Here is a 15046-nt window from a genome sequence, read left to right as displayed (position 1 = left end):
TAATTAATGATACTGCTGCAGTTTTCGGATCATTTTAATTTTTTAATTCAGTTAATATAGGTGAAGGTTTGAAGCCCCCGGCATCAACAGAGTCTCTGCCCTCTTCTTTGCCTTCACGTATCTGTCCCGTAGCTTCTTCCACACATTCTTACAGAACTCTCCCTCTTTCCCCAAAGTTCTGCCAATCTCTGTGCACCAGTTTTGGGAGTTTACGTGCTCCCTGTGCTGTTTCACTGCAGTTTCGTACAGCTGTCTGTACAAACGCACCTCCTCACTGAGCCTGGTCTCACATCGGTCCATCCGGTTCGTTGTTCTCGGCGCAGCCAAGTTACAAAAATCGACTGGTGCACGACAACGCGCTGCGCCGTCTTTTCAAGGGAAGCGCCATGCCTGAAACGTCATTTTGACGTCACGGTGCGACACCGCCGTGACAGACGCAGCAACCATGCTAGCGCCTTTAGAGATGTCAGAGATGAATAATAGATTTCATCCCAGTTAAAGGGGAAGTTCTTTTTTTTTTTTTTTTTTTTTTAAACCTGGAACTTACTTCTGGCATGAAAAAACAGTTTGATGAAGTCATCCCACTTGACGCGTGTGTAGAAAGCTTCCTATATGCCCCTCGATAGCCCCGGATAACAACAACATGGCAGCCATGAGCTAACAGTGCAATAGTACGAGTTCATCCATTCATTTGTCTTAAAGTATTGGTGAAATAATGACAGATAATGCCTTATTTAGAGGCTGTATTGTCTATGCACTGTTCTCTCCTGTTATATGGATATAGGCGGCCCTCGAGTGATCTAAATATCTTCCGGAGGAGGCCGACTTTCATTAAACTGTTATCGGTGAGTAGATGAACGTATTTTATGCCAGAAATAAGGTCCAGGTTTAAAAAAAAAAAAACTTCTCCTTTAACTCATTGGCTGCCAGCCATTTTCAGTGCAGACACCCATACTGCCAAGTGTTTTTCAGTATTTTGACTGATTTTCCAAGACCCACAGAAAAGTGTGTCTTATGACTATGTACACACCGAAATTACCAAAAGAAAGAGTAGACTCTCTTCTTTGATCAGGAAAAAAAAGTTTGTTTCTACCATTTTCAGTCTTTTAGTAATAGACAGTAGAACATAGGTTGGTTTCACCAAAAACAGCTGTTTGACCCAAAAAAATGGAGGAAACAAGCTCTTTTTTTTTGTGCATAGTGGCACTGCTGCCACCTAGCGGGTAATTTTGCCAGTATATTCTCTGTTTAGTGTTTACAAGCCTAAGATTTAGTGACGAACTCCGCTAGATTGTCCCCCAGCCCGCTCCATTAAAAAACGCAATTGACGTCTATAGACGTCTTTGGCAGTGAACGTTTTTTTTTTAAATTGACGTCTATAGACGTCAATGGCACCGAAAGAGTTAAGTAATAGAAAATGAGAATTGAAATACAGTTTAACAGCACTAGTGCTTGTTTCACTGTGAACACAACCTGAAAGTATGAATATTAATGTCATGCTTTAAAAGGTGCATTCAGCAGGGCATAACATAATATAAATAAAATAAAAAAATTGAGCTGTGATGTTACTAGAAATGTCATTCTTAAGTGATACTACTTCATCATTTATGTTCTCACTTGGAGCAAGTCAGAGGATAAAACAAGTCAACCTGATGGAACATAGTTCCTCTTTTCTTGCCTTAATTTTTGAACATTATACTGAATTAGAGAGAAGTCAGAGGATGTCTTCTTCCATGCAGCTGCATATGACTGCAGATGTTATTTGGATTCCTACCCGTCTCAGTGAGCAGATCTTGGAAGAACTTCTGGTTATAGATACGTGCTACACCACTTATCTCAGCTACTTGGGCCTCAGCTGGAGTGTTCCCGTTGATGAAATTGGCTGTGATTCCGATTGCCAGCTTTCCTCTGAGCTCCTTATGCTTAAAACCTAAGAGTTTGGAAAAGAACAAAAAGAGGAAACTAGACTGATTGCTCACTTATTGAAATAGACTGCTGAGGGAAGTTGGCATTTTGGCCTTGCAAAACTTGTTTGTACTCCTTATTGCAACAGGAGGGCTGGAGTGATTCAAGTGTGCATGAGTGTTTGTCTCACCATCAGGGACAAACCTGCCTCCCCCAGCAGAGATGAATACGTCAAACTGAAAGGCTGCGGCAGTATGAAACTGAGGCTCCAGCTTGGCCATCCAACCTTTCAAGGAGACATAACAACCATACTCTACTTTATTGCTTTTCACAAATACCTGTAACTTTTACAGCATAACAAAGGATGAACTTGTAGGAGAGGTTGTTGTGAAATGTAGTACCATTTTCTCCTGAAGGCTCAATCAAGCCACGGAACTCCACGCTGGTGTGCACCTCCACCCCAAGGAGAAGGGATACTTTCAGCAGCATTAACTGCAGCTGACGGATGCCTGAAAACACACGCATATTGCATTGGAAAGGCGTATGCAAGACAACTAAAACACTGAATGTTGTTTTCATTAGGGGAATGCTTATCATTTTGTAAAGCTAACATTTAAATGTACAAATCGGATAAAAGCAACAAATCTTACATTTGAGGGTCCATTTGTTTGATAACTGAAAAGTGGGTCTCAATCATTTAACTAGTTATTGACCTGGTTATATACAATACAGTGTTTCCCGCAGGAAATTGCTTAGTCAAGGTGGTGAGTCGTCGGCCGGGACCAGGGGTTTTGCGCGGATAGCGTTCCGTCGGGTGGTGGGGGGGGGGACGTTGGCAAGGCAGCAGTGCGAGTTTGCTAAGGCGGCCGCCTTAACTATAATGCGCTGTGGGAAACACTGCAATAAGTACAAAGCCTTTTAAGCTGTGAGTGTTAAGCTAAAATAAAACTTAGTCTATTGAATCTTGGCATATGCCATTTGGTCTATGGATTTAAGAAGCATGGGAATGTAATGAAAGAGAGAAAAATCCCATTTTCATTTGAGCTTGAAAACCTCAAATCAATAAACACGTGGGGTCCTGTTCCTGGTTCCCCTTTTTACATATTATATTTTCAGACTGGCGTAATTGTCAAAGTCACTCACTGATGTGATCCAGAGAGCCACAGCAGAATTTTCCGTAGAACTTTTTGGCTCCAAGCTCACGGAGGTCGTAGATGGTAAATGGCCAAAGGTGAAGAACATTGTTCCTGGTGAACTCCTCTCTCTTCTCCAACACCACCACCTGAGCCCCCAGCAGGGAGAGCTCAATGGCTGTTCTTAGCCCACATGGTCCAGCACCCAAAACAAGACACTAAGATAAAGAACAGAAAAACATTCAGCATCTGTAATGTCATGAAAAGAATGACTTAGAAAATCTGAGAAAACAGAAAGGTTTATGCCCTTTAGTGGGGCAATCAGTGTTAATCCATATGATGAATGTGAGGTTTAATAAAAATGCATTTTTCTTAAAGCCCTCTACAATGGAAAGAAAAATATCCCAGCTCCTTTACAGTTATTTCCTATTTTGTCAGTCCCCTTTTTTCCATTATTACATTTGTAATTCAATTAATTATACTTTTTTTGGAAATTTATCAGATTAAAGAGCTTTTCAAAAAAGAGCTTGTAGTGTTAGGCTATTTGTACCAGTTGTACTTGATTTAAACATCAATCTCTTTCTAAATCATTCTAGTTATGAATTGCTTTTCACAAAATACATTTAAAAAAAACCCGATAACGATAGCTATCGTTATAGCTATCGAGATATGAAACATGGTCGATATACTTTTTGATAGATTAGATTCGTCCATCTTTCGACAGACAATACGAATAGCCACTGTAGCCCTATAAAAAAAGAAAATTAGTGCTCCCTTGGAAGAAACGATGGAAGACATAGTCCAAGGTGTAAGGGATGACATTGTTGATAAGAAGGGCCCGAAAAGTTCAGTGGTGTGGAGGTATTTTGTTTTTTTGAAGTCCGACACGAAACAGAGTAGTGTGCACTGCAAATTATGTCGAGCACATGTTCCGACAAAGATAGGGAGTAACACAAAACTTTTTCATTACCTGAAGCAGCACTGAGAATACAAACTTTTACAAACACAACCCGGAACACGTGCTAATCTTCCCCCGATAACAACGCCTGTACAGTAGCAACAGAAGACCATAGAGTCTGCTTAATTCAGCGCCATGCCATATGACTAAAAAAAATCTAAGAGACATCGTGATATTACAAATGCAGTAGCTTATTGTATTGCAAAAGACATGCAACCAATAAGCACAGTGGAAAATAAGGGGTTCAAGGGGATGCTAAAAGTTATGGACCCGATTTATATATCGACATCGACTGATATTTTTGATTGATTGATTTTTCCCACCATAATCGTTCAGCCCTACATTGTGCTTGCTTAGCATCAGTTAAAAGTTTAGGAGAACACCTTCTATACTGAGGTTCAAACTTCTTCTTTTGAATGGCAAAAATAGCTCAAAGGAAGTTGTTCTTTAGTTTGAGATAATTATATTTTCTTGTGCTTTTGTTTATTTTCAGTTTTTAAATGTGGAATAATCATTTTAAGAAACTGTACAAACTTAAAAAGACTGTGATAAGACAACATTTTCTGGAACTTCTGCTAACCCAGTGGTCAGTTTACAGTCATGGTCTAAAGAAAGCACATATCAGGTCATTAATCATCTGGTCCTCACCAGGTATTAAAATGAAGTATATATTAAGTCAGATGAACAACAATAAATGAAGTATCACACCGTGTCATTATGTGTAAAACTAAGCATTTCGCACTACTACAGCTTGCAAAATGTCCTTTACCAACAGCAACTTGAAGTTACTGTTTTGTGTATGATGTTATTAGTCTCTTGTTTTTTTGTGAAGGAGTTTTGGTGCACTTTTATTAAAAATGTTGCTTCAGTTCATTGAGTTTTTCTGGGCATTCATTTATGTACAGGTCTCTTAAGGTCCCACCACAGCATTTCAATCAGTTTGAGGTCTGAACTTTGACTGGGACACTGCAACACCTTGACTCTTTACTTTTTCAACTTTAGCAGATTTGCTGCTGTGTTTGGGATCATTGTCCTGTCGAATGACACAATTTTGGCCAAGCTCTAGCTGTCAGACAGATGTGCTTTCAATTGACTCTAGAAGACTTTGTATCCAGAGGAGTTTATGGTTGAATCAAGATGTCCAGGTCTCATGCTTACAAAACAAGCCCAAATGATCTGCTTGACAGTTGGTCTGAGATGTTTGACGTCTTTCTTCCTTGGCACTGCGTTAACACACCTGAATACTAACCAGCAAACTGCCAAAACTTCTGCTTTTTAGTGGCAAACAATGGAATTGCATTAGTTTTTTTACAAACTAGTTCCATTTTTGTTAGATTTTTTATGGATCTGTGTAATGTGCAGTTTGTTTCTCATCCAAGGTTGTATTTACTTAATTTTAACAGCTGGTAAGAACCTGATGTTGTTTATCATGTCTTGATACCTAAAACCTTAAAACAGAAAGGAGGATTGTAGTTTATTTTTACCATGACCATTTATACTCAAATGTTTCTGATATCAAAAGACACTGTATGTTTTATTTCAACCTTAACCATAATGTGTGCTTTATCAAAGTAAGTGTAATTAACAAGGAAATAACAAGAATTACATTTCTTAAACTCAATGTCCCAGTAAATAATATTACCATACAATAAAGAATCTCTGGTAGTCAGTACCTTGTTCTTGGAGCAGGCTTTTCCTTGCTGGTAAGCTGCATGAGATGCTCTTTTGTCCAGCTTGGTCCACAAGGCTTTGGCCTTCCAGTAGTTCAGTCTTTCCTTTAACTTGGTATAGAAGCTCCTAAAATCCTGAGGATCAATGTGTAGTTGCCCACAAAGCTCTGAAAACTGGCACTTCGTTTCCTGAAAAGTCTTGGCTTGGACAAAGAGATCAAACGTAGCATGTGAAGGGTTAACAGGATCCTGACTCGCCATGGTTGATGATGACAAGAGCTTCAGTTTGTTCTGTTCACCGAGTTTGTTGGTTAGCTGTGAAAGAAGAGGTCATCATGGCATTAGCAGTTCCCATCTGGAAGTAATTACACTGTGGAGATATCTTTACTGTAAATAATCAAAGGATTACAAAGTCCTTGCGGTATGTGTTGTTTGCATTTACAGAGGTGTACCAGTCTTCCTAATCTTCCTCCTACTGTGCAACGGGAAGTTCCTTCCTCATGCTCTTGTAATTACAGTCCAAGTTTTCAAATTCTGAGAGCTTCTAGTCACCTGGCTGGCTGATTCATTACCAACTTCCCCTATGTGGTTTCCGTGGTTGTCCATATCTTTTTTTAATGAGCACTGTGAAATGAACAACCCACCCACGACTGATGTGTCATTCTCACACATTGCCCGAAGATGTGTCCATTTAAGTTTGCACAAGCAAAGTACACTTAGTAATGGAAACACAAGGCTTAACACATATAGAGAATATAACTTTTTCCACATTTGGCCCACATGGTGCCTGGGTTGAAATTAATAACTAACTAAATAGCAAACATATAGCTTATGTTGATTTTGATTATCTGTGATATTTTCCAAAAAAACATAACTCAATGAATACTACTCAGTTATCTTCAAATGTTTTTCTTTGTCTGGCTAAAGATTAAAAATTCTGAATCTGCCAGTGGCTTTAATCTCCAAATAGTATCCTGAGAGAGAATAGACATCCTGTTGTCCTTTTTCTACTTATTTGAGCTTAACATGATTTTGATAAATGCTAGAAATGTATCTGTGCCTGCAAAACCAAAAGTGAGCTATTTCAAAGCAATGGTGGCATCATGCCATGCTGGTCTTTTCTGTCGACAAAAACATTGCAACATCATTTGCAAAATTTGCAACACTTTTCCAGCAGCAACAGAAAACACAGTATATGCATGTTACAATAAATTAAGTGCTGTTGCCTGTTATTTCCTGTGGCAAACGCTCTTGTTATGACTTCCTCATGACAACATTTATCTAGCAGTGACTCCCCTTTGTCTTTGTCCTGCGCCTGAGACGTAAAGTCTTTAATAACAGACCACTGCAGCAGGTGTGGATGTGAACATAATAGAAAATAATCTGTGACTGCAATTAACAGCTAAATTCCTTCAATGCATTTTTATTGTTTGCCAACGGCTGTAGATGTTTACTGAATATGAACGTCACAATGATGCAGCTTATAAAGAAACAAGACAGGAAGCTAAAACTAGTTCATCTCTTCCTGTTTATTACATTTTTGCTTTTAACTCAATGGAACAGTGTTCCAAACAATCAAAAGAAGTGATCGCCTACAATAATCCAGAAGAAAAAAAACACCATTTGTGTTTGTTTGCCAAGTTTTCATGGATATCTCAATGATAATCACATGACACAGGGGTGCCAACATCAAGGCCCATTTTAGATTTAGGTGTGGCACTAACAGAGCAAACAGTATAGTTACCTTTGGTCAGAAAATAATCTTCATAATCAAGATTGCAGGTGAAAGTCTAAGCAGGCTACAATGGCAGCCAGCATGCAAACGAATAGAATCTTAAGCAAGAAGGAGGTGGTCTGTGAAGACAAGACAACCTGTCACAACTAAAAATAATTTGGATGATCATCTTTTTTTTTCTGCTTCTAAACTAGGCTGCTGTATTTATACTCAGTGTCACCTTCTCAGTTTAAGCAAGCTTTCAAAGATATGCTGTCAAATGAAAGAAAGCAGAGAACCACTATTATCTTTTGACACACTTTCCTACAGTAAACAGTTTGTACAGTAAACAAACTGAAAACTTTAAGGTAATTCTGAATGAGCGGTCATCCATGGGGAAAGTAGGCACACTCACACACACTAAGCATCATATGACTTGTATGAGGCAAAGAAGAAACGTGTTTCAGCAGGAATGTTGTAACCATGACCAAACAGAAAGTAGCAAGAGATAAAGCTGAATTTCACACAATGGATTGTGTTGCGGGTGGACTCACTTAGTTATTGCATATGAAATCTGCACTATGCTCCTGGCAATGCCGTTTGTATCAGGATGTTGGCAACCCAGACCCGCATCCTGGAATGTTTTGGAGAGGGACATAGGGAGGAAAAGTGAAAAACAGAATCAGTGGCCCAAATAGAAGAGAGAACAAAAAAAAAACCTAAGAGATATAATTTCCTAAATTTATCTGGCTGCAAGAAACACCCAGATTATGTACTGAGACATTTACCCATACCCTTTCAAATGTAGGAGCTCACAATGATAGGAAGTTTATAAAATAACAGGAAAATGTATCACTGAATGGGATTTGCTGTGCCAAAGCAGGTTACCATCTCAACATGCTACCAAGTCCATGGAACCAGATTTAAAAGGACATTCAAATCCTATGAGAGCTTAGTGTACATAAAGCGGCACATAATAAAACAAAATAATTCATTCAAGCACCGTCAAATGTGAAAGTGAACATAGACGGCACGTCGCCAAAACTGCAAGCACAGCATTCTTAAACAAAACCCTTCGACAAAGTTTTGAACTTTCAAATGAACACAGTTAAAATAATTTAAATAAGCGTTGTGTGCTGAAGTAACCTTACCACCTTTGAAGTCGTGCTGGAAACGGATTTCTGTGGAACCAAGACCGGGTTTTCACGCTTGCTTGTTTTCTCCTCCTATGTGTACGACTAGTTCACCTGTACCTCGCGCCCCTACAGCACCAGCGGAGTCTCTTCCGGGGCTTTCTGATACAGCCTCAGTGTGAGCGCGTGCGCACGTGATGATCTAGCTTAGGTGAGGCCATTCTGGCCATTCAAGTTTTTTTGGAGTATGGAATAGAAATAGTGATCTACTGGTAAATTTTTTTTTAAACAAAAACAAAACAAACAAACAAAAACAAGTGTAACTGCAATATTTAATTTGCTCGTCCCTCTCGATACAATTTATTATTTACTATACCAATACCACCAACTGTTTCCCCCCCTCTGCAATCTATTAACAAGACAAATGTAGGACACAATTTTAAAACATTTCACTCACAAATATGATGTAGTTAAAACAACAACAAATTAAGCACATGTACCTTAGAGTACTTGAGTAAATGTTATTTCTAAAACTGGATTCAATCCTAAGTGCCTATGACTGTCTCCGAAAAAAAAAAAAAAAGTCTAATTTGATTTGTCTAATTTCAGCCTCTTTATCGACTCTCTTCTTCGTCCTGCTTGGAAACTGATCACAGCGAAACCCTAACTGAAAAGATCAAGAGGGATGTTTCAATTTAGTGTATCCTTTGCCAAGCTGTTGTTGGCATCTGTGATGTCTCAAGGGGTTATGACCCATTGAATCTACATTGTAAACTGAATCAAAAGTAAATATCATTGCTGTCAGGCAGGGTTACATCTGTCTGTGGTTCCACAAATAGCAGTTCAAAGAAAAGCTGGAAAAAAAGCTTGTAATTTCATCTTGTTACTCCATTGGATCCTGGAACTTTCTGCAAAACCTCAAATCTCCACCCAACTAACTTAAGTAGTATTTTTCTAAAAGGGTTTAATTTGTTTCAGGCCATTTTCATCTCTGTTTACCCCCACAAATTGAGAGCAGAAAGGACTCATAGTTTTAGGTAGAGGCTTCATTCAACCAAGGAGGAATACACGAGTAGTATTAAATAAGTTACTATGCAAGAACTGCAGTGTCTTTTTGAATATAAAGTTGTTAGTTTGAATGAGTACAGCTCTTCTTTACAAAAGAATTACAAAATCACAAATTACAATATTAATTGTATGGCATGAGGCCTGAGATATGTAAAAGAACCACAAGAAATGAGATGCAGTTTGGTATGCTATCATAGGCAATACCATCTTAAGTGGCCTGGTAATAGCACTCCAACACAATGTTGTAACCAACTGTATTTAATGAAATGTAAAAATGAACACAAACAAAGCAACAATAGAAATCATCACCTGTCAGTTGATGTTGAAATAAACGTCTAAAGAACTCTTATATCCACATTAGCCATGAAAACACCTAATGTGTTACTAATATAATGTTACATTCAATTATCTGATCAAATACAGAGACAAAATATAATCTTTGAAAACACAGTGGTAATTTATTCTAAAAAAAGGTGTTTTTTTTTCATTTCTTGAAAAGTTGCGTTGTTTTGCACATGTGGGGTTTCTGCTTGACAGTGATGAATGTTGTCACAAACATTTAATGCTTACCTGACAGAAATTATAAAAGACAGTGGTAGGCTGCAATCAGACATTGGTTAGATGATGCAGTTGTATCACACATTGTATTTAATTAATGTAACATTTCATTAAAGGTAGAGAGGGTGTCCTACCAAATGCATACTGGCATCTGGTTCTACAAGAGAGGGGCCTGATAACTGAAGGCTTTGCTTCCCATTCTACTTTTAGAAACTCTGGGAACCACAAGTTAATCTGCAGTCTGAGAGCGAAGTGCTTTGTTTGGAAAATATTGGGTTATGAGATCTTTAAAATAGGATGGTGCTTGGTTTTTAGGAGCTTTATATGCTAGAAGGAGAATTTTAGATTATATGCTGAATTGAACAGGGAGCCAATGAAGAGAAGCTAAAACTGTAGAAGTATGATCTCCCCTTTGGCTGCAGCATTTTGGATCAACTGAAGGCTTTTCAGTTTTTTTTTTTTTTTTGGACAACCCAATGATAAAGAATTATAGTTGTCCAAATGTGAAGTAACAAATGCATACACTAGTCCCTACTTTTGGCAATATGACAAAGGTTAAAGAAGGCAGTTCTGTTAACCAAAGGACAGATCCTGGTAAAAAAAATAACTCCAAGGTTTCTCACTATAGTACTAGAAGCCAAGAAAATACCATTTAGAGTAACTATATTGCGAGACAGTTTTTTTCTGGAAGAGCTCACCTCCAAAGACAAAAACTTCAATTTTTTTCTGAATTTAGAAGCAGAAATTCCAGAATAATCTAGGTCTTTTTGTCTTTGAGACAAGTTGTAGTCTAACCAAGTGATTGGTTGCATCTGGTTTCATAGATAGGTATAGCTAAGTCTCATCAGCATAACAATAGAAATTGATGCCATTCTGGCTAATAATATTATCTGATGGAAGCATTTTCAAAGTGAAAAGAATCAGTCCTGGCACAGAACCCTGTGGAACTTCATAACTCTGGTGTGCAAGGTAGATTCTTCGTTTACACAAACAAACTGGAATCTATCCATCGGATCAATATGATTTAAACCAGACTAATGTGGTTCCTTTAAATCCCAGGGTTGGAAGCTCTGTAATAGAATGTTGTAATTGATTGTATCAAATGCAACACTGAGATCCAACAAGACAAGTACAGACACAAGTCCGCAATCAGAGACCCAGAAGAGATCATTGGTAACTTTCACCAGTGCCGTTTCTGTCCTATGATGCACACGGAATCCTGACTGAAACTCTTACAAATAGGTTATTTCTGTGTAAATCATCACAAAGTTGTAAACATGTCAGATTTGTTTTGGCATAATTACACACCGTTGCAACATTAACTTTAGTCACCTTCGATTTGTGTAACCGGATGTCATTATGTGAACAACTATCTTACTGTATTCACATTTATCCTTAGCCAGTAGTTTTTGATAGGATTCTATGTCACCCGCCCTGGAATACATCTGACTATGGTCAATGATGTCTGTAATGCCATGTTCTGACTGGGGAGCTGCCACTTACCAGGGATTTTTCCTTAGTGGGTGTGTTGCCGAGTGGGTAAAAATGATTAGAAACGTCGATAAGTTAGTGGTAAACCACACGCTTGACGTCAAGGCTATGCCTCCTCTTCCTGACTGTCACCTGCTGTCCCGGATGCGTGGGGTCTGCTGACAGACAACTAATGGGATTAGCCAGGACTGGCCAGGCTTCCAGTTCAGACAGCCTCATTTAAATTTGTTTGCATCTCTGGCAGAAGGGACTAAGATACAAGAAGAGAAGATGGGAAGGGAGGAATCAAGGATCTACAAATGTGAAAATGGGATTCAGGAGAAAATGAGAGGATAAAAAAAAAAATCTGTGAGTAGTACGGAGAGTAGTAGACGGAGAAGTTACTCAGTTGAAAATACAGGGGATGCAGTTGTCAATATATACATTTTATTAAAATGTACCTTTCAAATTTGAACAGTAAAATTGAACAAATAGTTATTTATGTGAAAATACCAATTGACTGTTGTAGAAAAAGAGTATATTTATGAAAATTACAGATTTAAAAAAGTTCTGCATAGCCAGAGAGGAGACCTAAAGAACCCCAAATGAAACGTCCTTAGTTTAAAAGCTGGGCCGCATTACAGGCTATATGACCTTTAACATGCTTTTTTGCCATATCTTTGCTCATAAACATTCAATGAGAACAGAAAATGGTTTTAAAGTCAGGCAGTCTGACTACAACTAAAAAACACATTCCACCCATCATTGTGACAAAGCCCACAGCTGATTCTAAACAAGCTCCTCCCATTTGCATAATCTTTTACAAATGTTGCGATTTATTCTTAACCAGCAGTGCATTATGAATTCTAGCCTGTGAAGTCCAAACAGTCTGTTGGTCAGGTGCACCCACAAGAAACAGCAATGTTTAACAGCTCGATTATGCTTGCTCAATTTTTAGTCTTTGAAGCTGTCCAAAAAATATTATCACAATTAAAACATTTGTAGTATTCATTGATTTATGGAAAGAAGCAAACGTGGCAGATTATCAGTGTACGGCAAGACAGACCTTCAAAAATGCATGTTGCCATCTTTCCTCTCTACCTGCATCAGTCATCATTTTCAAAATGTACAACCAAGTTGAATTTCCCAGCAAAATGAAAACAAAGTAAGATACTAGTAATGAAAAGTGTTTATATTATATATATTTTCATTTAATATCGTCACCATCAGATGTTATTTAACCCATAAAAGTACCATAAAAATTTGAACAATGGTGCTGAAAGAAAAATAGACAATTGGGTTATTTAAAATGAATAAATTATGAAGAGTATAAACAAAGAATTAGCATTAATGATATTTACAGTTAAGTTTCAAAAAGCCAATTTATTTTTTCCTATACATGCTTGTAGTATGAGGTGATGAGAGAGGTTTGTAGTCTGCCTTTTATCGAACTGAGGGAGGCATAACTACACTCAACACATATCATTTTCACAAAGTGAAACATAATATCTCCAGTGTAACAATGTGTTCAAAGCTTAACTAATTAAAGAAATACCAGCACAGATTTGAAGAAGTCTTCATGTTAATGGAGGCTAGCACTGAAGAGAGACATAAAAGAAGATTGACCTCATTTGAATCTAATGCCTGAAAACAAATCAGCACATTAAAACCATGCTGATGAGTCAGTTGGTACTGTACACAGAAACAAGATCGCTAAACATTGTATCATCATTTCAGAGAAACTGCTCTTTGTTTGACTCAGGGTCAATGATAGGGAAATAATAAAAATACACTTTAGCATAGTGGAAGAGCAAACAAAAGAGATTTTTTTTTATTGGTAAAAAAAATTCTTGCAGTAGAATTTTTGACTTATCTATCCTGAGATGACCTTTAGTGATCAGTAGTGTCTGAAGTAAAAAAAGAAAAAAGGTCACAATTAGAAAACAGAGACAAACGGTCTCTTCTCTTCTTTGTGTTGAACTGTATATGTTGGTCAGAGCAATAAACCAATTTCTCCAATAGGTGAGTAAGGCTACACTCACTCCACTGGGAATGACTCTTATATTAATGTTCCAGCACTCATGAAAGAAGCCTCAATGTTGCATAGGGGAGGCATGGCTCTAAAATAATGAATATGCCCTTGTGAAAAATTTCCAGTTTATCCAGGTAAAAGGACAGTTTAAAAAAAAAAAAAAAAAAAGATCCCCAACATCATAAGAAAGTATTGTAGGTTCCAAATAGTATCTTCTAAAGTGAAAAATGGAAGACAGCATCTGAACATTTATGTTTCTAATGAGCAAAAATTGACATCCAGTAGTGTATTTTCAGCAGGACAACACTTAAGCCCCATACACACACGTCGCTGCTATTTACTCGCTCAGCGAGTGAAGTCAATAGAATGTCTATGTGTTCACGCGAGGCGAGGAGGCGAGTAGGCGAGGAGAGTACAAGCGAGTACAAGCGATGCGATGTGGGCGGATTCCGAGATGAACATATTTCAACTTCGAGCTACGCGAGTAAGCGAGTAAAAGCGAGTAGCCAATTAAAATGCAGAATACAGATTATTGACAGGTGACGTTCCCCCAGTTTTCTCCAAACAGTGGCCACCCAACTTCTACACACCAAGTCAGCAAAAGCACCCAAGCGAGTGGCGAGTAGGCGAGTGAGCGAGTAGCGAGTAAATAGCAGCGACGTGTGTGTATGGGGCTTTACTGTGTTTGACAGTTACTCCCATGAGTTTTCTAGGCCAAAGTCCCGAGTCACTTGCAGAGTTTATGCTGGCAAAGGAAATGATCTGTCAGGAAGAATGCTAGAGCCATATCTGGCCCACTTTTAAAAACACCTTACAAACACAAAGAAGAAGTCACACTTGTTTGCTTGTTAGGGTGTTGATTGGATTGATGAAGCTCCATGAAATGAAAAATAGAAGAGATATAAAAGAAAAACACGCTTTAAGTCCCATACTTAGAAAATGTCCCGGTGACTTTAGAAAGATTGGACTGACTTGCCATTCATGTCAAAGTCACTGATTGAACCCAGAGTGATATCGGCTTTCTGCCCCATGAAACAAATGTATCCTCACGCACACTTGTCCTTTCACTCTAAGCAGATGGTCAGTTTTACATATCCATGATGTGTACACATGATCAGTTAAAGGTTCTCTCCAGGCTGGTACTGTGGCTCTGTGGAGGTAAAGTAATCCTCCAGGAAGCCTTGCAGGTATTCAAAGGTGGGTCTCTCCTCAGGTTCTTTCCTCCAGCAGGTCAGCATCAGCTCATGAAGGGATTCAGGGCACTCTGCAGGGCAAGGCATCCTGTAGCCACGCTCCACTTGGTCCAACACCTCACGGTTCACCATACCTGGAAGACAAACAAGCAAAAATATTTTGGAATCGAATCACTATGTATAACAAATATAGTGTTTGTGCATGCATAGAT

The 15046-nt window shown here is 38.4% G+C and overlaps 2 protein-coding genes across 4 annotated transcripts in view; both read right to left on the bottom strand.

Moving 5' to 3' along the window:
• mical1 (microtubule associated monooxygenase, calponin and LIM domain containing 1) overlaps positions 1-8655 on the bottom strand; it is a 31787-nt gene extending 23132 nt beyond the window's left edge. The window contains exons 1-7 of one of the 2 annotated variants that reach the window (XM_075475318.1): positions 8532-8655; positions 7935-8014; positions 5670-5981; positions 3049-3256; positions 2307-2414; positions 2096-2191; positions 1775-1930 (exon numbers count right to left, since the gene is read on the bottom strand). In XM_075475318.1, the coding sequence (XP_075331433.1) occupies positions 1775-1930; positions 2096-2191; positions 2307-2414; positions 3049-3256; positions 5670-5927 (826 nt within the window). In that variant the 5' untranslated portion in view covers positions 5928-5981; positions 7935-8014; positions 8532-8655. The remainder of the gene's footprint in view (positions 1-1774; positions 1931-2095; positions 2192-2306; positions 2415-3048; positions 3257-5669; positions 5982-7934; positions 8015-8531) is intronic. The other variant, XM_075475319.1, reaches the window with a different exon arrangement.
• A 3379-nt stretch (positions 8656-12034) lies between these two features.
• The window catches only part of src (v-src avian sarcoma (Schmidt-Ruppin A-2) viral oncogene homolog), a 40948-nt gene continuing 37936 nt past the window's right edge, over positions 12035-15046 (bottom strand). For both annotated transcript variants that reach the window (XM_075475315.1, XM_075475316.1), the window contains one exon: positions 12035-14968. In XM_075475315.1, the coding sequence (XP_075331430.1) occupies positions 14760-14968 (209 nt within the window). In that variant the 3' untranslated portion in view covers positions 12035-14759. The remainder of the gene's footprint in view (positions 14969-15046) is intronic.

The sequence above is a fragment of the Odontesthes bonariensis genome, chromosome 10 (genome assembly GCF_027942865.1).
Source record: "Odontesthes bonariensis isolate fOdoBon6 chromosome 10, fOdoBon6.hap1, whole genome shotgun sequence".
NCBI lineage: Eukaryota > Metazoa > Chordata > Actinopteri > Atheriniformes > Atherinopsidae > Odontesthes > Odontesthes bonariensis.
This window is presented reverse-complemented; position numbering and strand designations above follow the sequence as displayed.